This window comes from Leucoraja erinacea, chromosome 5, assembly GCF_028641065.1.
Source record: "Leucoraja erinacea ecotype New England chromosome 5, Leri_hhj_1, whole genome shotgun sequence".
In the NCBI taxonomy this organism is placed as follows: Eukaryota; Metazoa; Chordata; class Chondrichthyes; order Rajiformes; family Rajidae; genus Leucoraja; species Leucoraja erinaceus.
In genome coordinates, this window is record NC_073381.1 from 84,973,449 (window position 1) to 84,999,882 (window position 26,434).

The 26,434-nt window shown below is 49.8% G+C and overlaps 1 protein-coding gene across 1 annotated transcript in view; it reads right to left on the reverse strand.

Annotated features, from left to right (window-relative positions):
• Window positions 1-26,434, reverse strand: part of LOC129697508 (dynein axonemal heavy chain 8-like) — a 641,267-nt gene that overhangs the window by 358,288 nt on the left and 256,545 nt on the right. The window contains 2 exon segments of the mRNA XM_055636144.1: window positions 12,494-12,594; window positions 15,870-15,985. Coding sequence (XP_055492119.1) covers window positions 12,494-12,594; window positions 15,870-15,985 — 217 coding nt within the window.

Consider the following 26,434-nt stretch of genomic DNA (forward strand, 5'->3'; position numbering starts at 1 on the left):
TCACCCCTCAAACACACAGGTGGGGGGAGGGGAGGTGGGGGGGGGGGGGGGGGGGACGTGGTGGACGTGGTGGGGAGAGGGGGGGAGGGGAGAGAGAGGAGGAGGAGGAAACTGGAAAGATTTGGGAGGGAAAGTAGAGTGGGGTAGGGGTACTACCTTCTGTGGCAGAGAATTCCACAGATTCACCACTCTCTGTGTGAAAAATGTTTTTCTCATCTCGGTCCTAAAAGATTTCCCCCTTTATCCTTAAACTGCTGGCCCTGACGGCATCCCCGGGCGCGTGCTCAGGGCCTGTGCTGCGCAGCTGACAGACGTCTGGACTGACATCTTCAACCTGTCACTCGCCCAAGCAGTTGTCCCCGCGTGCCTTAAAACCACCTCCATCGTGCCGGTGCCAAAACACTCCACTGCGGCGAGCCTCAATGACTTCCGGCCAGTTGCACTTACTCCCATCATCACCAAGTGCTTCAAGAGGCTGGTCCTGGCACACCTCAAAGGCTGCCTACCTCCCACACTGGAGCCCTATCAGTTTGCCTACCGCAAGAACAGGAGTACGGAGGATGACATCTCAACGGCACTTCACTCCGCCCTCTCCCACCTCGACAACAGAGACACTTACGTAAGAATGCTGTTCATCGATTATAGCTCAGCAATCAACACCATTATACCCTCAAAATTGATCACCAAACTCAGCGACCTGGGCATCGACCCCTCCCTCTGCAACTGGATATTGGACTTTCTAACCAACAGACCCCAGTCTGTTAGGATAGACAAGCACACCTCTTCAACCCTCACCCTGAACATCGGCATTCCACAGGGCTGTGTGCTGAGCCCCCTCCTCTACTCCCTCTTCACCTACGACTGCACAACTGTCATCACGTATGCCTCATCAGCAACGTCGATGAGTCGTCCTCTAGGGAGGAGGTCCAGCTCCTAGCAGCATGGCGCACTGACAACAACCTGGCCCTTAACTCCACGAAGACCAAGGAGCTCATTGTAGACTTCAGAAGGTCTAGGGGCAGCACGCACACCCCCATCCACATTAACGGGACGGAGGTGGAACGTGTTTCCAGCTTCAGGTTTCTGGGGATCAACATCTCCGATTAAATCTCTTGGACCCGCAATACCTCAACTCTGGTCAAGAAGGCTCACCGGCGTCTCTTCTTCCTGAGGAGACTAAAGAAGGTCCACGTGTCTCCTCAGATTCTGGTGAACTTCTACCGCTGCAACATCGAGAGCATCCTTACCAACTGTATCACAGTATGGTATGGCAACTGCTTTGTCTCCGACCGGAAAGCACTGCAGAGGGTGGTGAAAATTACCCAACGCATCACCAGTTCCTCACTCCCCTCCATTGAGTCTGTCCAAAGCATGCGATGTCTGCATCGTCAAGGACTGCTCTCACCCCAACCACACACTGTTTCACTGTTTACCCTCCAACCATCCGGGAGGCGCTACAACCATCCGGGAGGCGCTACAGGACCTGCCGGACCAGCAGGTCCAGGAACAGCTTCTTCCCTACGGCTGTTACATTACTTAACTCTGTACCTCAGTGATTGCCAGTCACCCCCCCCCTCCCCCTCCCGACACTCCTTCCACCAGAAACACTACTACGACTGTATGTACGCTCATATTCTATGCCGCTCTTCTAGGGAGATGCTAAATGCATTTTGTTGTCTCTGTACTGTACACTGCACAATGACAATAAAGTTTGAATCTGAATCTGAATCTGAAGGATATGGACCAAACACAGGCAGGTGGGACTGGTACAGATGGGCATGCTGGTCAGCATGGGAAAGATGGGCCTAAGGGCCTGTTTCTATGCTATATGACTTTATCACTCTATGACCTGATCTCACTGTCTTCTATGTCCTTCTCCTTGGTAAGTACAGATACAAAGTAACCGTTTATTACCGTGCCCACATCATTTGACTCCAAGGATACATTTCCTCCTTTATCCTTAATCAGTTCTACCCCACCCTTGGTTACCCTCTTTTATATACATATACATATTATGGCCTCTTAGGTACAAATAATATATAACGGGTCTGTTTCCCCAACGCGCGTTTGCGGGGGAGGGGGGGAGGTGGGGGGTGGCTGCGGCATCACACTCACACTAACTGTAGATGGCTAGTGCATGTGCCTTTAACATAGTGACCTCACCACCCTTAACCACTCCCCTTATTAGGTGTATAATTGCATGCTCCCTCCCTGGTGTCTCGCTCTCTAGCTACGGTGACAGACCACGTACAGCTAGAATAGTAATGATGTGAACAGAATAAAACTACAGTTAAGACAATGTGTTGTTGAGACTTCTTTACATGGTGTCACAGCTGTGACTCCGCGCCTCCTGTTTGCCGGTTTTCTTTTATTTTCTACCCCAGTACCCTTACCCCGATTCCTTCTCTCGTGCCATGGCCAACTCGTGCCGCAAGCCCGACGCGCTTGTATTTGACGAGGACATTGCCCATCGCTGGGATGTCTTCCGACGTGATTTTCAGCATTATGTTACCATCGCCCACCCTGCTGCCACTGCTGAGACGCGAGCATCTCTGCTCCTCAACTTGGCCGGTCCCGACGCCCTGGAACGGTCCGAGTCGTTTGTGTATGCTGCTGGTGAAGATGCCCGCGACCCGGTATGTCTCATTGCTAAGTTCACTGCCTTGTGTGACGTTCCCACCAACTGTATTTTGGAGCGTTTCAAAATGTTTAGCCGTCGGCAAAACCCTGACGAGTCTGTCAATAACTACATCGCCGCTTTGAGGCACCTGGCTCGGCGCTGCCGCCTGGATGCCCTGACCCCCGAACAGGTGACTCGTGATATCCTTGTATACGGCCTCCGCGATGCTAAACTGAGAGCAGAACTTCTCAGGAAGCCTGAACTTTCTCTGGAAGAGGCTCTGCACGCCGCACGCATGGCTGAGGCTGTCGCCTCTACCTTGCCACCCGAGGACCATTCTGTCAACTTTGCCTCTGCCGCCGGCCGGCGGCGGGACGTTGCCCCGCGGCGGCAACAGGGTCCACCCCCACCCAAGTCCGGCGTCGCTCGCCGCTGCCCCAACTGCAACTTTGCTACCCATCAGTTCAACGTGTGCCCTGCCCTGGGGAAGACCTGCAATTTCTGCAGAAAGCTGAACCATTTTTCTGCAGCCTGCCGAGCCCGCGGGAATCCAGCCCCCCCTTTTCGGAGAGTGCCGGTCAACCTTGCTCAAGCTGATAGCGTGCCTGGCTCCGAGCACCTGCCTGATGATCTCACCCTCTCTGATATCAGTTCCTCCGAAGGGGAGGCCAGCGTGTTTTCGCTTCTAGACTCTCATGCTTTGGTTGCAAACCCCTCTGTCCGTGTGACCGTCAATGGTACGACCTTCTCAGCGAAGATAGATACAGGCGCTTTTACGAATGTTATGTCAACAAGCCTGTTTCGTCAGATAAGGTCTGGTGAGAAAGTGTCTGCTGCCCACTCCCGCCTGCATGCATATGGGGGAGCCGTACTCGTTCCCGTGGGAAAGACAACCCTGCACTGCAAGGTCCTGGAGGCCTCTCGGCCCCTCACTTTCTACCTGCTAGACTCCGACAACGTGACCCTGCTGGGCGCCCGAGCGTGCCAGGACCTCGGTTTGGTCTCCTTTCACCGTGACATCCATCAGGTGCAGACCCTCATGGACCCCCTACGTGAGTACCCTGACCGCTTCGATGACAGGCTGGGCAAGCTGCCTAGCTGCTACAAGATTGCTGTCGACTCCAGCATTGAGCCTGTGATCCGCCCGCCACACCGCGTCTCCTTCGCCATGAAGGACAAGGTGAAGTCTGCGTTACTGAACATGGTCTCCATGGGCATCCTGAAAGAGGTGAGCGAGCCCACCCGGTGGGTCTCCACCATGGTGGTGGCGGCGAAGAAGGACAAATCTGAGATTCGCATCTGTATTAACCCCAAGGACCTGAACCTGGCCATCAAGCGCCCGCACTACCCGATGCGCACAGTAGAGGACGTCGCCGCACAGGTTGGCCCGGCCACTGTTTTTTCGGTCCTCGATGCCAAGAGCTCTTTCTGGCAGATACCGCTAGATGAACGTTCTTCCTACCTGACGACCTTCAGCACGCCTTTTGGAAGGTTTCGATTTTTGCGTATGCCATTCGGCATTAACTCTGCCAGCGAGGTGTTCCAGCGGACCATGGAGCAGCTGTTCGCCGGTCTGCCGTGTGCCATAATAGTTGACGACATCCTGGTCTATGGCAAGGACGTGGCTGAACACGACCTGAACCTCCGCAAAGTCCTGGATCGGGCCCGGGACATCAATCTGAAACTCAACCCGAAGAAATGCCGATTCCGCGTTAAAGAAGTCACTTACGTGGGCCACGTCTTTACCGCCTCGGGGCTGAAGCCCGACCCGGAGAAAACTGCTGCCGTCTCTGGAATGTCCCCTCCTACCGATGTGCCCGCTCTGCAGCGTTTCCTGGGCATGGTGAACTACCTGGGGAAGTTTATCCCTGACCTCAGCGAACTGAGTGCGCCCCTGAGGGAGCTCATCAAAAAGGACACTGCCTGGGCTTGGTTCCCGCAACACCAACGCGCCTTTGACGTCCTGAAGTCCCGGCTGATCAGTACCCCCACCCTCAAGTTTTTTGACCTACAGCACCCCATCGTTCTCAGCTGCGACGCTTCCAAGTTTGGACTAGGCGCCGCTTGCCTGCAGCTCCACGACGGCCGGCAGCTGCCTGTGTCCTATGCGTCCCGCACTATGACCCCTGCCGAGCAGCGCTACGCTCAAATTGAAAAAGAACTCCTTGCTGTGGTGTTTGCTTGCTCGAGGTTCAAGGACTACATTCTGGGCAACACCTTCACGATTGAGACCGATCACCAGCCGCTAGTAACCATTCTTAACAAACCGATCCACGCTGCTTCCTCCAGGCTGCAGCGTATGATGTTGCAGCTGCAACGGTTTACCTTTACCATCGTATACCGAAAAGGCAAAGACATGTTCGTTGCCGACACGCTGTCCCGCGCCCCTCTGCCATCCTCTGCCCGCCACCCCTACGAGTCGTCGGACCTAATGGTACTTAATGTCAACTTTGTGCCTTCAAAGCAGATGCAGTCCCTCATTTCCCACACTGCCAAGGATCCTGCCCTGCAGCTACTGTCCGACATCATCATCCAGGGTTGGCCTGAACGCCGTTCCTCCTTGCCGGCCAGTGTAGTCCCGTATTTCCTGGTCCGCGATGAGCTCGTCCTGCACGACGGCGTGGTGGTTAAGGGGCACAAGGTCGTGGTGCCCGAAGCTCTGAGGGTCGCCTATTTTAAGTCTGCCCACAACGGTCATCCTGGGGCCGAGGCCACTCTGTCCAGCGCCCAAGGCCAGTTCTACTGGCCCAGCATGGCCAACGACATCCGGGAGTGGGTCTCTGCTTGCCCTTCGTGCAACAGCCTGGCTCCACATCAACAACGTCAGCCGCTGCTGCAACAACCTGCCCCTGATCTCCCCTGGACGGCGGTCGCTACTGGCATTTTCGAGTGGCGTGGGAAGCACTTCCTGGTCCTCGTCGACTCCTATTCCAACTGGTTTGAGGTCGACCAACTCCACTCTCTCTCCTCCTCGGCTGTCATCGGGAGGCTGCGTCGCCACTTTGCCACTTTTGGCTCCCCTGCTCGCCTCCAATCTGACAACGGCAGCCAGTTCACCAGTGCCGAGTTCCAGCGTTTTGCCTCTCAGTGGAACTTTAAACATTTTACCAGCAGCCCTGAGTACCCGCAAAGCAACGGCTTGGCGGAGCGTGCCGTCCGCAGTGCTAAGGGTTTGCTGGAGCACTGTCGGCTGTCCAAGTCGGACTTCCACCTGGCCCTCCTCAATCTCCGCAACATCTCCCGCGACCCTGCCCTGGGCTCGCCGGCACAGCGCCTGCTGGCTCGCAGAACTCGCCCCCCCCTCCCTGTTGCCCAACAAGCCCTTTCCCCCTCTGTTCTCCCGCCCGCTACTGTCCAGGAGCGTATTGCCGCTAAGCACGACTTGCAGAAGCGCTCCCACGACCACTCCTGCCGCCCCCTGCCACGTCTGTTTCCCGGCCAGATCGTCCGGATGCAGACTGCCTCTGGCCACTCCAAACTCGCCACGGTGGTCGGCGATGCCGGCTCACCACGGTCTTACTTGGTTGACCACGACGGCGTCATCTACCGCCGCTCCCGCCAGCATCTGCTGCTCGTTAACGAGCCCCCACCACCGCCTGCTGCTCCCTTCTCCCCTCCACTTTCCGATTCAGCTCCTGCCGTTCCGCGGTCGCCTCGTTCCCTCCCTTCTCCGTTGATTAAGCCGCCGTCTCCGCCTCCCAGCCCTCGTTCTCCCTCCACCCCGCCGGCGGCTGTGTCCTTGCCCGCTCCAGTATCTTCGCCTGCCGCTTCTCCCCCTTTTTCCCCAGTTCGCTCGCCTGCCCCGGCCCTGGCCGCTCTTGTTCCTGCAGGGGGAGGAGGTGGCGAGCATCGCACCCGGTCTGGCAGGCTGGTCAAGCCGCCTGTCCGATATGGGGATTTTGTTTAGCTCTGTAATCATTGTATGCCTGCTTGTAGCGCATGAGACGTGGTCGCCCAGTCACTATTATATTGCTTTGTTCGAAGAGAAAGGATGTAGATGGCTAGTGCATGTGCCTTTAACATAGTGACCTCACCACCCTTAACCACTCCCCTTATTAGGTGTATAATTGCATGCTCCCTCCCTGGTGTCTCTCTCTCTAGCTACGGTGACAGACCACGTACAGCTAGAATAGTAATGATGTGAACAGAATAAAACTACAGTTAAGACAATGTGTTGTTGAGACTTCTTTACACTAACCACCCCCCAAACACACAGGTGGGAGAGAGGGGGAATAGTGGTGAGGGAGGGGGGAGGATAAGAGTGCGGAAGAGGGGCAGAGGGGTAAGGGGAGTGGTGGGAGAGGCAGAGATGGGTAGTGAAGAGAGGGGGGGGGGAGAGAGGAGTGGGGGTTGGCTTGGGGGGGGAGGAGGGAGATGGGTGAGGAGAGAGGGAGAGGGAGGGGGGGGAGAGAGGTGCGGGAGGGGGTGAGAGAGGGTTGGGGGAGGGGGAGAGAGGAGAGAGGAGAGGGGAGGGATGGAGGGGGGAGGGAGGAGGCAGAGGGGGTAAGAGTGTGGAAGGAGGGGGGGGAGAGGGGTAGGGGTTAGAGAGAGGGAAGAGTGTGGAGGGAGGGGGAGAGCGGCGGAGAGAGGGGGAAGAGTGGGGGAGGGAGAGGAAAGGGAGGGGGGGGGAGAGAGAGGGGTGGGGGGCAGATAAGTGGAAGAATGGGGAGGGAGGGGGAGGTGTAGGGGGAGTGGTGGAAGTGGGGGAGAGGGGGAGGGGAGAGGTAGGATGAGTGGTGGAAGAGGGATAGAGGGGAAGGGGTGGGGGATAGAGGGGAGTGAGGTGGAAGGGAGGGGGGGAGGGAGAGGGGGTGGGGGAGGGAGAGGGGTGGGGAAAGGGGGAGAGAAGGGGAAGAGTGGGGAGGGAGCGGGGGGGGAGGGTGGAAGAGGAACAGGGGTACGGGGTGGGGGGAGGGAGAGGGGAGGGGGGGGGGAGGGGGAGGGGGAGGAGGGGGAGGAGAGGGAGAGAGGAGAGGGAGAGGGAGAGAGAGAGAGAGAGGAGGAGAGAGGGGGATGGAGAGAGGGGGATGGAGAGAGGGGGATGGGAGAGGGGGGGGAGGGAGATGGGGGTAGGGGAGGAGGGAGATGGGGTAGGGGAGGGAGGGAGAAGAGTGTGGAGGGAGGGAGAAGAGTGTGGGAGGGAGGGGGAGAGGGGAGGGGGGGAGAGAAGTGGAAGTGGGGAGGGAGGGAGGGGGAGAGGGGTAGAGGGAGTGGTGGGTGAGGGACAGGGGGAATGGTGGAAGAGGGACAGAGGGGTTGGGGAAGGGGCCAGGAGGTGTGGAGGAGGGGGGGGAGGGATGGGGGAGGGGGGATTAGGGAGATAGGGCAGGGAAGGGAAGGAGAAGAGTGTGGAGGGAGGAGGAGAGGGGTGGGGGGGAGAGGGGTATGGGGGTGGGAGGAGAAGGGGAGGATGAGGGGAGGAGAGAGGGAGAGGGATGAGGAGAGGGAGATGGAGAGAGGGGGGAGGGAGGGGAGGAGGGAGATGGGGTTAGAAGAGGGAAGGAGAAGAGTGTGGAGGGAGGAGGAGAGGGGTGGGTGGAGAGAAAGGATAAGAGTGGGGAGGGAGAGTGGGAGGGGAGAGAGGGGGAGGGAGAGGGGGCAGGGGGAGTTGTGGAAGAGGGACAGGGGGGAATGGTGGAAGAGGGGACAGACGGGTAGGGGAAGGGGTGGGGGGAGAGAGGGGAGGGAGGGGCAACGGAGGGGGGGTGACAGAGGGGTGGGGGGAGAGAGGGGGAGGGGGGTGGTGTAAGAGGGAGAGAAGTGGAAGAGTGGGGAGGAGGGGTAGGGGGGGAGTGGTGGAAGAGGGACAGGGGTAGGGGGAAGGGGGGGGGGGGGGAGAGAGGGATGGGGAGTGAGAGGGGTGAGGAGATGGAGAGGGAGAGGAGAGAGGGGTGGGGAGGCGAGGGAGAGAGGGAAGGGGGAGCGAGGTGTGTGGGGGAGAGGGGAGATGGGGTAGGGGGGTAGAGGGGGAAGAGTGTGGATGGAGGGGAAAGAGTGGGGAGGGGGGGGGAGGGGGGTGGGGGAGAGAGGGAAGGGGGTGGGGGAGAAAGGGAAGGGGGTGGGGGAGAAGGGGGAGGGGGAGGAGAGGGAGAGGGGTGAGGAGAGGGGAGATGGAGAGGGGGGGGGTGGGAGAGAGATGGGGGGGGAGAGGGGAAGGGGAGAGAGAGGAGGGATGGGGAAGGGGAAGGGAGAGAGGGATGGGGAAGGGGAGAGGAGAGAGGGAAGGGGGGAGAGAGGGGGAAGGGAGAGAGAGGGAGAGGAGAGGAGAGGGAGAAGGGGGAGAGAGAGGGAGGGGGAAGGGGAGAGAGGGATGAGAGGATGGGGGAAGGGGAGAGAGAGGGATGGGGAAGGGGAGGAGAGAGGGATGGGGAAGGGGGAGAGGGGGGGATTGGGGAGAGGGGAGGGAGGGGAGAGGGGGGGAAAGAGTGTGGAGGGAGGGGGAGAGGGGTGGGGAAAGGGTGAGAGAAGGGGAAGTGGGGAGGGAGGGAGGGGGAGTAGTTGAAGATGGAGGGGGGGGGGGAGAGAGGGAAGGGGGGTGGGGAGATAGGAAGAGGAGTGAGGAGAGGGAGAGGGGTGAGGAGAGGGAGAGGGATGAGGAGGGAGTTGGAGAGAGAGGGGGGAGGGGAGGAGGGAGATGGGGTAGGGGAGGAGGGAGATGGGGCAGGGGAGGGAGGGAGAAGAGTGTGGAGGGAGGAGGAGAGGGGTGGGGGGAGGGGGAGTGGGGAAAGAGTGGGGGGGGGGGGGAGAGAAGTGGAAGAGTGGGGAGGAGGGGGGGGGAGGGGGAGAGGGGTAGGGGGAGCGGTGGAAGAGGGACAGGGGGAATGGTGGAAGAGGAGGGACTGAAGGGGGGTAGGGGAAGAGGCCGAGGGGGGGGAGAGAGGGAAGGGGGGCGGAGGAGAAGGGAGAGGGGGTGGGGAGGAAGAGAGAGGTGTGGAGTAGTGGGGGAGGGAGGGGAGGGGATTAGGGAGATAGGGCAGGGGAGGGAGGGGGAGAGTGTGGAGGGAGAAGGGGGGGGGGGGAGAGAGGGATGGGGGGGTGGGAGGAGGAGGGGAGGAGGAGGGGGGGGGAAGAGGGAGAGGGATGAGGCGAGGGGGAGAGAGGGGGGAGGGAGATGGGGTAGGGGAGGGAGGGGAGAAGAGTGTGGAGGGAGGGGGAGAGGGGTGGGGGGGACAGAGGGGAAAAAGAGTGGGGAGGGAGGGGGCGGGGGGAGAGGGATAGGGGTAGTGGGTGAAAGAGGGACAGGGAGAATGGGGTGGAAGAGGGACAGAGGGGACAGAGGGGCAGGGGAAGGGGTGGGGGAGAGAGAGGGGAGGGACGGGAAACACTCCATCTGTTCCCCATTCCCTATCACCCCCAATTCACTTTCTCTATTCCCACACACGTGATGACGCGCTTCGACACAGGCTGCGGGGGAGGGGCTGGGGCTGCTGCAAAGGCATATGTAAATGGATCCATTCCGATTGGATATCTGTGAGCATTGGGCATTGTGACATCACACAATGGAACGTTCACCAACATTCTATGGCTGAGGGCTGTTTTTTGGGGGGTTTTTAGGGGGGGGGGGAGAAGATTTTATTTAAAATGTGTACATAAACACGACAAAATTTAATCAGGAGCGGTTACTTGGAATGGAAAGTGAAATCTCTACTGAAATGGAAAAAATCTGGGCGTTTCTGCATCTGGTGTTGGCGTGGCAACGAATCAAAGGCTGGCAGCCACAAGTCAGGCACAAACACAGCCGGCCAGAAGCCAGCCGGTCAGTCGGCCACAGAGTTTTATATTATAGATGGAAGATATATGTAAATACTAGACCAAGTGCAAACCCGTTGGGTCTGTTTCCCCGGATGGCTTTGCTGGGCGGAGATCATCCAACAGTTTGGCCAACGCCAACTGCTGTCATGTGCTGAGAATATTCAGAAACATCCGAAATGGAAGTGTGGAGATAAAACTACATGATAATGAGTGGGAACACATTACCCATAGAATAATAGGAAATATTAATGTTGAATATATCTTCCATGAAGATAACAGAATATTGAGATAATGATTTCAAAGTCATGGATTTGCAGTAGGTTTGGGTATCTGCCAATACAAGCTTCTTCTTCGAGTCCGTTGCAATCTCAGATGTCGTTCTGCCAGTACCTGACGCAGGTCACAGCTGGTCGAGTCGGTTCAGCCAGGTCCTGGGGGCTGCACTGGGGGGCGTCGTCACACTCCAGTAGGTGGGACATTGTCTGTACTGCTCCACAGCTGCATGTGTCTTCTGCCTGGTAGTTCCATGCTTTCATAAGTGCTTTGCACCTCCCCTGCTCCACTCGTAATCTGTTGAGGGTCTTCCAGGTTGGCCATGGGAGGTCGTGCCCACTGGCGAGGCATTCAGTCGGAGTGATTCCTCTCTCCATCCACTCGTGGGCTCGTGTGTTGAACTGGTTCCATTCATCTTTCCAGATGTTGGTCCTTGCTGTTTCTTTGGTTGTCTGGAGAGGTGGGACTGTCTGCAAGAAACTGGCTCTAGATTTCAGTCGGGGTGGAGGTGCTGTGTGTCCGTGCAGGGGGTGCCTGGTATCAATCTCCTGTGCTCTCCGCTCATCTTGGGCGACGATGCATCACTAACCTGCATCCACCTATCACTTGCCAGGCTTTGTCCAGCCTTCAACCAGCTTCCTTTGCCCCCCACCACAATCAGTCTGAAGAAAGGTCCCAAGCCAAAATATCACAAATCTATGCTCTCCAGAGATGCTGCCTGACCCACTGAATTACTTCAGCCCTTTGTTTCATTTTCGGTAAAGCAGTATCTGCAGTTCCTTGCGTCTCCTTGTTAATAGGAGCCGCTTTAGTGCATTATCAACAAAATCTTCCATCATTTGCTGAGGATAGAAAAAACACTTTTGGTAGTATTTAGCTGTGTTGGATTTGTCCCACGTTTTGTGTACTGAACATACCTTAACAATTTTCTACTTTGTCAGTTAAATAGCAGTGTTAAAACCATACTAGTGCGACTCAGATAGCAATTAAGCTAGTTCTGGAGAATCATATTATTGCCTAGATTTGTTTGGCTCCAACACCTTCGCTGTATTCAGTGCTCTCAGATGGTTCTTGTTATGTAATACGAATCAAAATAGCTGAAGGCAGACTTTGTGATGATGAGGATCTCAGGGAAGCCGATATCCATCATTCACTTGGTACATGTCATTTGGTTGAATATAATTGATAATGCTTCCGTCTTGTTGTTTGCTTTCACATGTTGGTCCCTACAACCACCCTGGATTGCAAAGTTATGGCTGTCTTTTCCCCCTAATTGTCCACCTCCTTTTATGACTATATGTGACAGCAGTGCTCAACTTTCATCATATCAGATGATTGTGGGATTGCATAGTTCTGGAGTATTGCAAACTATCTTTGCTGGTAATATAATCCCTCCTGCTGCTTCATGTTCCTACATTGAATATGGGACACCAATTCAAAAGCATTTTCTTGCCTGTATTACATTGCAAGGCTTAGACACAATATGTTTGCAATTACATTAATTCATGGTAACTTCCTCAAAAAGCAGATTGCAAAGTCCTTGTTTTCAGTTCCAGAAACTTAATGGTTATAATTATGTGTGGAGGTTTGACTGCTTTAAAAAAATCTTTACGCACATTAACTTTAATCTTGAACACGACTCACTAGTGTGACTCACTTCCAAAACAAGGAACATGGTTTTCTTTTGATTAAAACTTAAAGATCATATTTTACAGTTTGCACAAAAGAACCTGAACACATTCAGTTTCTATTTTGGATTTGTAATATCCTTGCCTTCTGAGCTTGTTCAACCATGGTTCACGTTATTTACCAATATTTATTAAAAAAATACAGCAAAACGATACTTACAAGAGGATTCTTCTTTTCAGAAAGTCTAATGTCAGAGATGTAGATTTCACGAAAGCATCAATTAAATGATGGGTAAAAAATGTATAAAACTCCTTCACATCCTAGATTGCCAAAGATAAATAAAATAAGAGTCCTGAAAGATGAAGAACCAGTTTCTTATGAATATTATTATGTATGACTAATATATGTTTAACAATACTGATTAGTATAATAAACACTTCAATATCTTCAAAATGTCTTGCGGATTTGAATATGACTCCATTGGCTTCAGTTTCTTGACATGCTTTCTGGAGAGAATGACATAGAGCTCTTCTGATTTACTTTGCTTCGCAGTGGGTTTAGCTTGATCATTATGTTTTCACCATTGTCATCAAATCATTTATCTTCTTTGTTTGAGAACAGCCACATGTAAACATCTCTCGCAATTTTGGCAAGATCATTTGTAGGTGCGAACCAAAGTTGGGAGTTCCAGGCAGGGTTATAATCCATTGCAGGCACGGAAATCGCTATCAAAATATGGAGGGAACCGGGGGACGGCACACAGTTTTTTGGCGGCTGCGCGCGCATGTGCACACTCACACACACACGTAAGGCTTCGGAGGCTCAATCCAGCGCTAAATGCAGCTCAACTCTGCCTGTCTCGCCGAGTTAACCTACAGCCCTGCCTGGACTGACGGGACACCAGTGCTGCTTCTCCGCGCTGGTCATATTTCCTGCAAGTCCAGGCAGGTTAACCTGGCAGGACAGGCAGAGTTGAGCTGGGTTTAGCGCTGCTTCTCTGTGCTGGCTTGTGGGCCTAGAGGAACCGCTCCCATCTGACTCCCGACCTCTCTGGCCACCCGTGGGTGGGGGGGTACCCGGGTGGGGACGTGACAGCGCCGAAGAACCGGCCGGGATCGATCCTGCCTGCGGATAAGGCGCAGGTCTGTGCCACGTCTCCCTCCTCCAATCACGGCTCTCTATCCTCAGTCCCACACCCCACCTACTCCTCCAATGGTCGCGCTGAATCATCATGTCCCGCCCCCCCACCTACTCGTCCCTCCTCCAATGATCGCGCTGAATCATCATGTCCCGCCCCATAGCCTGATCAACGTCTCTCTCGTCCAATCGGCATCCTCAATCAGCAGTCCCACCCCACTGTCTCGCGGAAAGCGGAGATTTCACCGGGTTTAAAAACCAGGATTACAAAAACTTGGGGGGGGGGGGGGGAGGGATGACCCCCACCTCTCATAACAGAGGGGAGACGTGTCCCCCCTCCCCCCCCCAACCCCCCCCCCCCCCCCCCCCCCCCCCCCCCCCCCGGGATTTCAGCCCCTGATCCATTGGATCATCCAAGTACCCGAGGAGTCCTGAAATGCCTGATATTCCTTGTTGCTCAATCCTGGCACAAATAGCTTCATACAGTTTTCTGCCAGGTTAATCAGCTAACTCGGATACCAGCTGTAATTCAATTGCAGATGAGAAAAAATGTCTGCATGAAAGCGCATTAAGCACTGCTGGTATGACATATTTCAGTTCAAAAACTGCCTTAGCAGAGCCAACATTAAATTCCAATGTGTTTTGCAATCAAGGATCAATGCCATCTCATTTCCTTTTTCACATTTGACTATATTTTGCAGTAAATTATTCTCACGAATGATTTGCAGAAGAACAGCAATTTTGGGGATTTTTCCATATCAATGCAACAATGTTGTCAGCAAGTTGAACATCAGCATCCGCGGATTGATCTTCAACTCATGTGCCGATGAAGTCATCATTACCTTTGTCCTCATCATAGGACTCCTCACTCTTCCCTTTTTCATAGATGTTGTCCTCTTCATTCTTATCTCCATCACCATCAGCCAAAGACCTTGTCAGTGTGATGTAAATTGAGACACGTGGAGTGTCGATTTCTTTTTGAGGTCCACTCATCTAAAGTGAATGAAAAGCGGCACCCAGATTCCAGTATTTCTTTCAGTTCTTGCTGGATTTCTTCCAGAATTTTTGTGCTTTCTAGCCATTTTTGGTGTGAACCAAATTGATTTTGATTTTGACCAATGGAATTCTATCTAAAGCTGTCAAATGTACAATGACAAACTCAATTGTTTCTGCTGATTTAATCTTGAAATGCAAAAGCAACGTTCCCAGATTTGTGCAAGATGGAATGCCAAATGACATGTTTGAAGTCACAGGGTCGAATTTGAAGGCAAATTGGGTTCCAGATGATATTTGAATGCTGATGGGGATAGCTGATATTTGAAAGATGTTTCACAATGCTTTCACTTCACTAAATTCCTATTGTTTTTGTTCACAAGAAATATGCACCAACTGTCCGACTTACCTTGAAAATCAAGCCAGTTATTCAACATTTTGGTGTTCAAAATTTTCTGAACGCATTTAACTGATTGAGCGTGCTTACATTTTTGCTTAGCTTTACTGGATAAACTGGCTTAAAAGTTCAGAAACATTTATTTACAAAACAAGGAATTCTCACACCATCCTATTCTATTATTTCCTAAGCTTTAAAAAAAAAAGTTGAGCTGTTGATGTGCTTTCTTGGTCATTGTTTTAATATGATTGATCCAGGACAAATTGCTAGTGGTGACTGCCTGTCCGTCCATCCTTGTTTGTTTGTGAGTGTGTGCCTGTGATTCATGCCCTGAATTACGCCAAAACTATCTATCTATACTTGTTTGTTTGTGAATGTGCGTGCGTGTGTGTCTGTGATTCATGACCTGAATTACGCCAAAACTGTACACGATAACACAACATTTTTTGGATGACCTTACTCACCATTGTCCTATGGTGTCACGTATCAAGTTTCGTTCAGATTGATATCATATTTTACAAGTTATTCACATTTTTAACTTTACAAAACCCCACTTTTGAAAAAAAATATTTCATCTGCACTTGTCAGTTAGCGGCTATGATGTCACAATGGGATCTGATTTACATAAACTGCTCCTCACCAGTGTACCACTGGGAGTTAGCAGCGTACGACGTCACAATAGGATCTCATTTACATAAATTGCCCGTCAACAGTTCCACCATGTGCAATGAGAGATGCAATGACTGTCTGACCAATATCTCTCTAAACATTTCCTATTCATGTACATGTCCAATTGCCTTTTAAATGTTGTTGAAGTACCTGCCTCAATTACCTCTTCTGGCAGGTCCTTCCATATTCCACATACCCACCATCCTTAATGTGAAAACTGCCCTTCTGGCGCTTGATTCTCTTACTCTGGGTAAAATGTTAGGTTTAAATTAGTGACCTACATCATTCATACAGAATGATTGCTTTTCCATTATTTACATAATGAAACATTAAAATTGAATGTAAAGGCCCTTGTGTTTCTTTTTCTCAATTAGATATTCCATAACAAGTATTTTTTACCTTTTCAAACTCTTCATCTTTTTTGATTTGTTCGATATTTGCTTTAACAGTCGAATGAGTCTTCATAGTTAAAGTTTCTTCTTCAGGTTCTTCCGTAAAAAAAACTCGTCTACGCTCTAGGTTAGAAATATGTAAGTCCAAGGCATAAGGTTTTAAATAATACCACATAAACCATACCGAGTGTACAATGTTGCATTAATACCTTTGTCAATAACTGTTAAAGCAAATTGGTTAGGACAATTCCTCAAGTTAAATGTGAACAAGAAAGATAGAGTTCACTTTGAAATAAATTGAGAAAATACTTGGAAAACTCATCCAGGTCAGGTGGTATCTGTGGAGGGAAGAAAAGCATGAAAAACAATATATGTTTTCAATTTGAAACCAGTTCTGAAATAAGAAATCATAACTTTTGCACTGGATTTCCTGCTACCTGTGGGATGATGACAAAGCATTAATCATATTATTTAAAATAAACTGCAGTTGCCTGGAAAGTTGGACTACAATGTGAAAATTTTGTTTAGCATTTTAACTTCCAGAAATTGTAGCAACAATATGAATAATTCAATGGTTCAATTGAACTCCTGGAGTGTTCACTCCTCTTTAGCTACAGGATTAGTACCAGTGACATGGTGGTCTGGTAAAATGCAGTCCAGATACCTACCACTCTCTATTTAAATAATTGCCCAACAAATCTCCTTAAAAGTTCCCCCTCACCTTAAATCTATGCCATCTAGTATTTGACATTTCCACCTTGTGAAAAATGTTTTGACTGTCTGCCCTATCCATGTCTCTCACGATTTTATATACTTCTTGCATGCCTCCCCTGAACCTCTGATGCTTCTAAGAAAACAATCATTGTCCAGCCTCACTTTATAGCAAGTACCTTTTAATCTAGGCAGCACCCGGTGAACCTCTTCTGCACCCACTCCAAAGCCTCTGCATCCTTCCTGCAATGGAGTGACCAGAACTGCATAATTTAACTCCTAATGTGACATAACTAAAGTTTTATAAAGCTGCAACATAATCTCCAGACTCTTACACTTAATGCCTTGACCGATGAAGCCAAGCATATCGTACACCTTCTATATCACTCCATCAGTTTGTATTGCTACTTTAGGGAATTATGGACTTGGAATCCAAGATCCCTCGGTACTTATATGGTCTCAAGGGTCTTGCCATTGACTGTATACTTTCTCCATCCAGTCAACCACCCAAAGAGTAGCACCTTACTACCAATTTAGATTAAACTATCTGCCATTTCTCCACCCATATCTATCACTGATCTAAATCCTGCTGTATCATTTGAAAGCCTTCCTCATTCTCTGCAACTCCACCAGTTGTTGTGCCATTTACAAACTTAATTTCTTTGAGACCAGAGGCTTGATGGCAACTCTCAAACACCTACTCATACACCTTACCCTTCCATATATATGGACCATAACCCCGCCAACAGTCATCAGAACATTGTCCCCCATACCATTACAGTCCTCATCACTTCAGGAGATGGCCCCTCCACAGCTTTCACCCCGATAGTTCCCCAAACCCGCACTGCCCGCTTCTATCTCCTACCCAAGATTCACAAGCAGGACTTCCCTGATTGCCTCTTTGTTTTTGCCTATTGTCGCCCCACTGAATTTATTTTCTCAATCAATCTATCAATCAATCAGATTTATTCACACAATACACAATAAAAATTTAACACAAACACCCACCACAGCATTCTTCACTTGTGGTGCAAGGCACAAAGTACAGTCAGTCCTCCTCCTCCATTGATCCCCCGTGGTCGGGGCCATAACGTCCGCAGTCGCCGCTGCGGGCAGCCAGATGTACAGGCTCTCTCTTCTGGAAGTTAAGTCACAAATCGGTGCTTCCCTAGATGATGTAGGCGACGGGTCGGAGTTCTTCTCCAGGGATCCCTGGCGAGGGATCCCGCTCCGGATGGCAAGTAAGTCTACGCTGCGCCCGCGGCTTCAAGATGTTGAAGGCCATGGGCCGGCGGTCAGAGCTCTTCTCCTCCGGGTATCCCCACCAAGGGATCGCATGCTCCGGCCGCCGCGCCCGCGGCTAGAAGCTCCGCAGACCGCGACTTCAGGCTGCAACAGTCCGCGGGCCAGCGATCGGAGCACTACCTTCTGGCGACCCCGGCATGGGTTTGCCCCGCTCCGCAATGAAATGTCCTTGCTGCGCCCCGGGCTGAAGCTCTGGGCCCGATTCCGGGAAAGGCCGCACCAATCCTTGAGGTAAGGCCGCGAGGGAGACGACATAGGAAAAGTCGCCTCACCTTGGTGGAGGCGACCAAAAGCGGTCCCCCCCCCCCACCCCACCAAGAGACACTAAAATAGTAAGATTAAACGAGAACTTACCAGTTTGAAGTTTGATCTTTATTTTATGAGGAGTTACGATGAGGGATTACGTGAATAAGGCCATTTCAGCCGCACGTGCGTCAATCTTCAAAGCAGCGGTGTGAAATCACAGATAATAATAGTGACTGAAGTATGAGAGTAAGATAAAAGAAGACTAGAACTACCAGATGATCTTAATGAGGGCTGGGAGCGGAGGGCACGTAATCCCTCATTGTAACTTCTCATAAAATAAAGATCAAACTTCAAACTGGTAAGTTCTCGTTTAATCTTACTATTTTACTTCGGAGTCACGTGAGTGACTACGTGAAGATTTCAAAGCTCTGTGATTTCATGCCGTGAGAAACCAAGTCTACACAACCACAACTGTCTCATTGACAAATGAGGGAAAACATTCATAATGCATACAGTCATGACATAGATGTAAACATGCTGATGCTGTTAAATAAGCAATAACAATAATCACATCTCTCATCCGGATGGAACCTATAACGGAACATAAAATAAATTGAGAAATACCCCTGGTCTGGCAACGGGTTATTATAACATGTTTGATATTTTTGTTCGTTTGACCACGCTACAGCCGTTAGGATGTGGTCCAGTGGAACATAATTAACCCTTGCAGCCCTGGTGGAGAGAGATCCCGATCAGTATCTACTCCTGCATAACTCAACTCAGTTTTAACACCTGGCAAGATCTGAGCAGATAGGTTCCTATAACGTCTTTTGTAACTAACAATCGTAGTTAGCTCAGAGTCTAAAAGGCTCTTGGTGACCTTGACGTATTGTTGTATATGTGTGTCCCCACATAACGAAAGGTCCCTGTGTATGTCTTGAACTATCTTGAGACCTGCTCTGCTTAAATTAATTATGGCATAAAATATTATGCATATATTCTCAGATATAACCATCCTCTCCCGTCACAATAATGTAGCGAGTGACCTGTTGCGCTAACCAGCGGCAGGAGGATAACTACCTAATGAGGTCCGATCGAAGCTAAGAATGTAGCTAAGAACCCCCTGGCAAAATAATGTTAACGCAATGTCAATCTCTCATACTGCATTGTACTTGTCCTGGGAAACTTGTGTAACAGATATCCTTTACTTAACTCGATATCCGAGGTGAACCCAACAACTTGGACCTTGTTAGCTGCAATAAATCTGATGGAAAGCACCTTGGCACAGTTAATGACCTTATAACTCAATATTGTCAAAGACCATTTAAATGAACTACAATAGCTCAGAATCTGTACCATTTAAATGTAACATGAGCGTTAAACAAACACTTCCCATCTCCTGAAGCAGCAAACTACTGCTTTTTATACTATTCCAGCACTGTGAGTACTTACAAAATAGGTGTGACAACCCAAGCCGTAAACAGTCAATTGAGAATCTGTGGAACATATATTGATTTTATCATGCAACGGCTGACCTCCCAAGTCACAGCCTTAATCAGCAAGTTACTTTTAAAATAACCATATAAGACTGCATTATTATTATTCCTGACAAATCGGGAATCAAACTGCATAGGCTAATTCCACAGCTGGTATCTAAAGCTGCTCTTGATGACATTATTTCAAGACCCAACTCACAAAGCAAATTGGACAATTGGACAAAACATAAAATACCATTCCTCATGCTTGTAGCGAGAATGTATCTTTCGCCACTGTTATGCCACACATTTTTGCAACTTTTGAATTAGCATGAAAACAACATATCCATATTCAGTGTTGCATTGAATCAGAATTTCATAAATACTGTGTGGTCCAACACCCATTCTGTGTTGTCATTGATCTGTACTTAATGATACTCCAGTGGCAAAAGAGATTATGTACCTTTTACCGGATCTTTTACCTGATTGCACCCTCGTGTTTATCATATGCCACATCATAGTGTATCAACATGAAGTTGAGCATGCACCTATGCATATTCACTCAATCACTCTTTAACCCATAAAATGCACTTAGGGTCTATAGATAGTTGATACGAATACTGAAGAGTTAATAGCTCATTACAAATCTCCTGCACCTCCAACTAGAGATGACATTCCCATGTTCCCACCTTCAGCCATAACATCTTTCTGCAATATAATGACATATTTATTGATCAACTATTGGAGCAATGCTGAATACTGTTTGTCCATCATAGTGACTTTATTAGCTTCAGCTGGTAATAGCAAATTTGTATTATCAATGACCTTCATGACCCTTATAATTTGCCATTAAGCATGCTGTCTGTTCTCCCACTTGCCAGCTGCATCACATCTCTTACATTGCCAGTTAGTCTAATGAATAGAAACTGCTTTATAACAACAAGGCTGTTCCAGGTTTCTATTGACTCCAACCTGTTGCCCAGGGCGGAGTCACAGGCCAACCATCCATTTGATAACAACCTAATTTACTGGATAGGAGAGAACAATTTCTCAAGTAGCTTGAAACTGAGTGGATTTTAGCCAAATACAGCGTCAAAATATAATCCAGACAATACATCACAAGTGTTTTTGAACTCTGAGTAGTCCTTTGAATGATTTATTGTTATCATACTTGTAGATCAGTGCATGTTCCCTTAACCACAGTGACCTCCCCATTACTAACCACTCCCCATTGTCTCCAGTATAATTGTAGTGTCCCCACCTCTAGCTCGCTCTCTAGCTCCAGTGATGACCACGGACAGCTACAGCCTAGTGTTAACTCTCAGTTAATAAACAGTTACAGTGAAAAGACTTGTGTGTGCAGTAAGTCGTTTTACAATACTGTTAAATTGCCTCATCATAGCAATGCCTTCAAATATCTCTGATGATCATTGTACATGAAAAACCCTATGAAATCAGTTTGATCACCCTTCTTTCATAATGAACAGGCCACACCTGCCATCATTTCGAATCTGCCCTGAACCGCAACTCTAGCCCGGTTCCGATAATTCTCACATGTCCCAAGACAACTCTTGCCATAATTCTGACCTTGCCTTGAAAGACAATTCCCCATATCTCCGAGCCTGTCTCGAAGGCAACCTGGCTAAAATACTGGACCTGGCTCAATACTCTTCTGGCCAAATTCCAACCTTCTTGGAATACTAGTATTGTCCAGTTTACCTGGTTAAAATGCCTGAGTAGATGACAATGTCTCAATCATTTGTGTATTGCACAACCAATTGTAAATCTTACCAACTTATTCATGGTCACTTAGTTGTAGAGTAACTCTGGTCAGCTTTAATGCTGCTACCAGCTTCAGTGAACCACTTCCTGCCGATGAAGCTGTGGGGTGCGTTTTCCCCTAAACTATGAATCCTTACTCGTCATTGGCCCAATTGGTCCAACAGTTTATGCTTCGCCCTTCAGGTTTTGCCTGTGGAATAGGTCTTACCTGAATAGAATATTCGGCGGGTGGCTGTAACATCCCCTGATAGCGGTGTTCTCTACATTGTGTTGGGATGGCAACCTTGCTGCCAGGAATCATACCTCTGACATGTGCCCTTCATCCCTTGAGGTATGCTCCACGCTATACCCTCAGCCTCGGCATCAGATTACACTGACCAGGCATGGTCTCCTCCTCCATAAGGGAGACATTAAGCAGCCCTACTACAATGCGCTGCTGGCATGGCCATTCCAACAGGCCCACCCTTCAGGGTCAGAAAATGCCCCGGTAAGCTCACCTCCTCCATGAGGGAGACATCATACAGCCCTACTACAGGTGCTGCTGCCATACATTTAAGCAGCCCTGTTACAAAGCGCTGCTGACACGGCCTAGAGCAATAGGCCGGTACTGCCATAGACTCGGCATCCCCATTATGCAGCCCTGTTACAAGGCGCTGCTGGCAAGGGCTCTCCCATCTGCCCAACACTACTATATCTCCTGATGTTATATCTTGAGCCTCCTCTCAATGAGGCTCCATCCTGGTCAACTTCCACAATATTAATTTTACCGGAAGGGAACCCTCCCGGCACCAGGACTGACCACTTGGTTTGATATACCCCATATCTTGGGGACCTCGGCGGTCTGGGCACTGCATTGATGGTGGATTTCCCCTCCCCCGGGAATCCCAGCACCCTTATATATTAACGGAGGGAAAACCCCTACCGGCACCAGGGCTGACCATTCCGGTGCGTTTGACCCCTTTCCTGGGGACCCCTGCGGTCTGAAAGCCTCATAATCACTGGATTCCCCTACCCGGGAACCCCAGCCTCTATATGTATATCGGAGAAAAACCTCCCAATACCCGGCATATCTCCTGACTCCCGGTCTACTGGAAGTCCCCTCCATGGGAACCCCAGGATTAATATTCATATCGGAGGGAAAAAGCCCTCCCGGCACCCGGCCTACTGGAGGTCCCCTCCCCGGGGAACCCCAGGATTAACATTCATATCGGGGGAAAGCCATCCCGGCACTCGGCCTACTGGAGGTCCCCTTTACCCGGGTAACCCCCGCATAAATCTTTATTGTTCGAGGGAAAAACCCTCCCGGCACCCGGCCTACTGGTGGTCCCCTCCCTGGGAACCCCAGTGTCTCTGTGCCTATCGGAGGGAAACCCTCCCGGCACCCGGAGCGCCTAGAAGTCACTGACCACCCATCAGCGACCCACTTCCGCGACACCCGACAACCCAGCTACCCGCTCTTGGCGGCAGGAACCGGGGTTTCCCCACAGCCCATAGGAAGCCTCTGGAACAAGAGGTTCCTGCAAGGAATAAAACAGGTAAGAAAGCAAGCTTACCTTTAGTTTAAAACTTACTGCGTTGGAGGAGCTCCTGCTCCTCAACTGGTCGCCTGCATCAATGCATCTGACGTAATGACGCACGTGCAGCTGAACGGGCCTTCTTCACGTAGTCACTCGCATGACTCCGAAGTAAAACAAACATTTAGACATACTAAAAAAACAAAAAAAGTAGAAATGACTAACTCGCTGCTAGCAGGGCAGCCGTCTCGCAGCGCCTCTGACTGTAACTCAACTCTGTCTTGTCTCCCCCTTGTAACTCAACTCCGTATTGTAACTAAACTCTGTCTTGTCTCCCCCTTGTTCAATTCCTTCTCACCTATGTCCGGGGCACTTTGCATGCTCTCCACCATTTTAACAAATTCCAATTTCCAGGCACGCATGCCTCATTTTTACCACTGAAGTCCAATCCCACCATTTCTCATCAGGAAGGCCTAAGATTTGTCCATTTCTTTCCAGATTCAACCAGACCCCCTCTAATAACACTCTCCTCTGCCTGAATTTGCCCTTATTTTGAACAGCTCTTTGATTCCTCTCACTTTCTCCAAATTCACTTGGACTATTTCTGACATCTCTCTCCCATTCTTGATTTCGCTGTCTTCATCTCAGCAGAAAAAATGCCCACAGATATTTATTACAAACTCACAATTGACAAAAAATACTGGAGTAACTCAGCGGGACAGGCAGCAACTTTGGATAGAAGGAATGGGTGACGTTTCAGAACAGGACCCTTCTTCAGACTGAGACAGGAAGAAGGAGACAGAGATATGGAAGGGTAAGGTGTGAAAACGAGACATCAAAGGGGACGTAGGTCAAGGAAAATGTAGAATACATCATTAGCTAGGGGAAGGTGACACTGAAGCATACAAAGATCAAATGTTCCCTGAACCATCCCTTTTGATGTCTCGTTTTAGCCTCAAGCAAATTGACATAAGGTCGATGAGATTAGAAAGATAAATGCGTGGCTCATAAATTAGTGTGGGAGAAGTGGGTTTGAATTTGTGGGACATTGGCACGGCTTTACAATCACCCCAATGCATTCGTGAAGAATCGGGCCAGTCAACTTGTCAACCTCGACTTCGCTGATGACATTGTCCTACTGTCAGACCAGATTAGGGAGGCACATTAGCTGCTTGGCAGGGTCGAGACAGAGTGCGAGAAAGTGGGCCTCCACCTCAATGCCAAGAAGACAGAGTACATGGCGTACAATGTTGGTGACCATGAGCCTCTCAAGACCAGTGGTAGTGCATCTGTCAAGAAAGTGGAGGACTTCAAGTACCTGGGAGTGAGGATGCAGAGCTCAGAGAATTATATCAAAGTCCGGAAAGTGCTCACATGGAAAACCCTCAATAACATGAGGAAAATCTGGACATCTCTGATGTCTAAGGGTTTCAAACTGAAACTATTCCATGCAACTGTAGAGACCATATTATTGTACGGGTGTGAGGCATTGTCTCTCACTCGAGCACTGTCCAAGTCTCTCAATGGTACCTATACCCGAATGCTCAGAAAAGTTCAAAATGTCAGTTGTAGGGACCACATCACCAACACCCTGCTCTATGGGGAGAATCTCCCTCTGACCGAGAAGATCAGGTTGAGAAGAACGAGGCTCGTTGGTCACTGCCACCGCCACCCAAAAATGCCAGCAAACAAGGTTGTGCTGTGGGAACCCACCCATGGAAGACGTGACCAATCAAGACGATGCTGAAGATGTTGATGGAAGATGCATGTGTAGAGACAAAAGAGTAGCTTGTCAGCTGCATGGAGGAGAGATGTGTGGTGTGTCCGTCACCGTGCCTGTCGGAAACCAGCACCACTGTGTCGCTAATGTTTTCAATGATGATGATGATGGCACCAGGAGTGGGGAAGGAGGAAGCTATTCCAATGGGACAAACTCCACCTGAACTCTGCTGGTACCAGGATCCTGGCGAATTGCAGGACTAGAGCTGTAAATACAGCTTTAAATTGAATAGTATGGGTAGTGGCGGTGGGGGGTGGGGTAGACCATAGATTGGAAAATTATGGATACATATAAAGGGAAGGAGAGCACAGGAGAGGTTACCAAAATCTCCAGAATAAGAATTAGGACAGAAAGTTTAGAAAATGATAGGAGTCTAAAGTCAGGCAACATGGGGACCAATTTGAGAAGAGGGGTGGTAAATACAGAACTGGGCAGAGAGGGTTGGTTGGATTTGTTGATAAGGAATGAAATTCAATCCTTGTTAAGAACTGCAATAATACTGGGGTGGTTATAAATCCTTGTTAAAAATTGCAAAGGTATAAAGACTGATGGGAGTTATTCGCGGTCCTCCGAATTGCTGTCAGGATGTAGGGTACAAATTACATCAAGAGATAGAAAAGGAATGTAAGAAAACCAATGTTATAGTGGTCCCGGAGATCTCAATATGCAGGTAGAGTCGGAAAATTAAGAGAACAAACTTGTAGAATGCCTACGAGATGATTTTTTAGAGTAGCTCATGGTCAAGCCAACTAATGAACTCGATTTGATTAGGGATCTTAAGATGAAGGAAACCCAAGGAGGCAATGATCATCTATTATTATACTAAAAGTCTAATCTTGACCACTTCCTGTATATGTTGTTAATTGATTTTAGAAAATATGCGACCCTATATCTCTATGATTTATTTCGCCATCTTACTCATAGTCCTCCTCCACTGCAGCAGCCCCAAGGATTTTTCCAATTACTGAAAAATAAAAAAAGTTATGAATGTTTAAAAAATCTTGAGATCAGCTGAGGATGAGGGGTGATCTTATAGAGGTGTATAATATCATGAGAGGAATAGATGGTGTGCACAGAGTCTCTTGCCCAGAGTGGGGGAATCGAGAACCAGAGGGTCTCTGGTTTATGATGAAGGGGGAAAGATTTAATAGGAATCTGAGGGGTAACCTTTCCACACAAAGGGGGGTGGGTGTATGGAACGAGCTGTCGGAGGACGTAGTTGAGGCAGTATCGTGACATTTAAGAAATAATTAGACAGTAATATGGATTGGGCAGGTTCAGTTCAGTTTATTGTCACGTGTACCGATCTACAGTGTAAACGTTTTGTTGTGTGCTAACCAGTCAGTGGAAAGACAATACAATCGAGCCATTTACAGTGTATAGATACATGATAAGGGAATAACGTTTAGTGCAAGGTAAAGCCAGAAAAGTCCGATCAAAGACTGAATGTCACCAATGAGGTAGATAGTAGTTCAGGACTGCTCTCTAGTTGTAGTAGGATGGTTCACTTGCCCAATAACAGCTGGGAGGAAACTGTCCCTGAATCTTGAGGTGTGCGTTTTCACACATTTATACCTTTTGCCTGATGAGATAGGGGAGAAGAGGAGAGGAAGTGGCCAGGGTGCGACTCAGCCTTGATTATGCTGCTGGCCTTTCCGAGGGATATGGCACATATGGGGCAAAGGCAGGTAAGTGGGACTAGTATAGATGGGACATGTTGGATGGTGTGGACAAGTTGGGCCGAAGGGCCTGTTTTCAC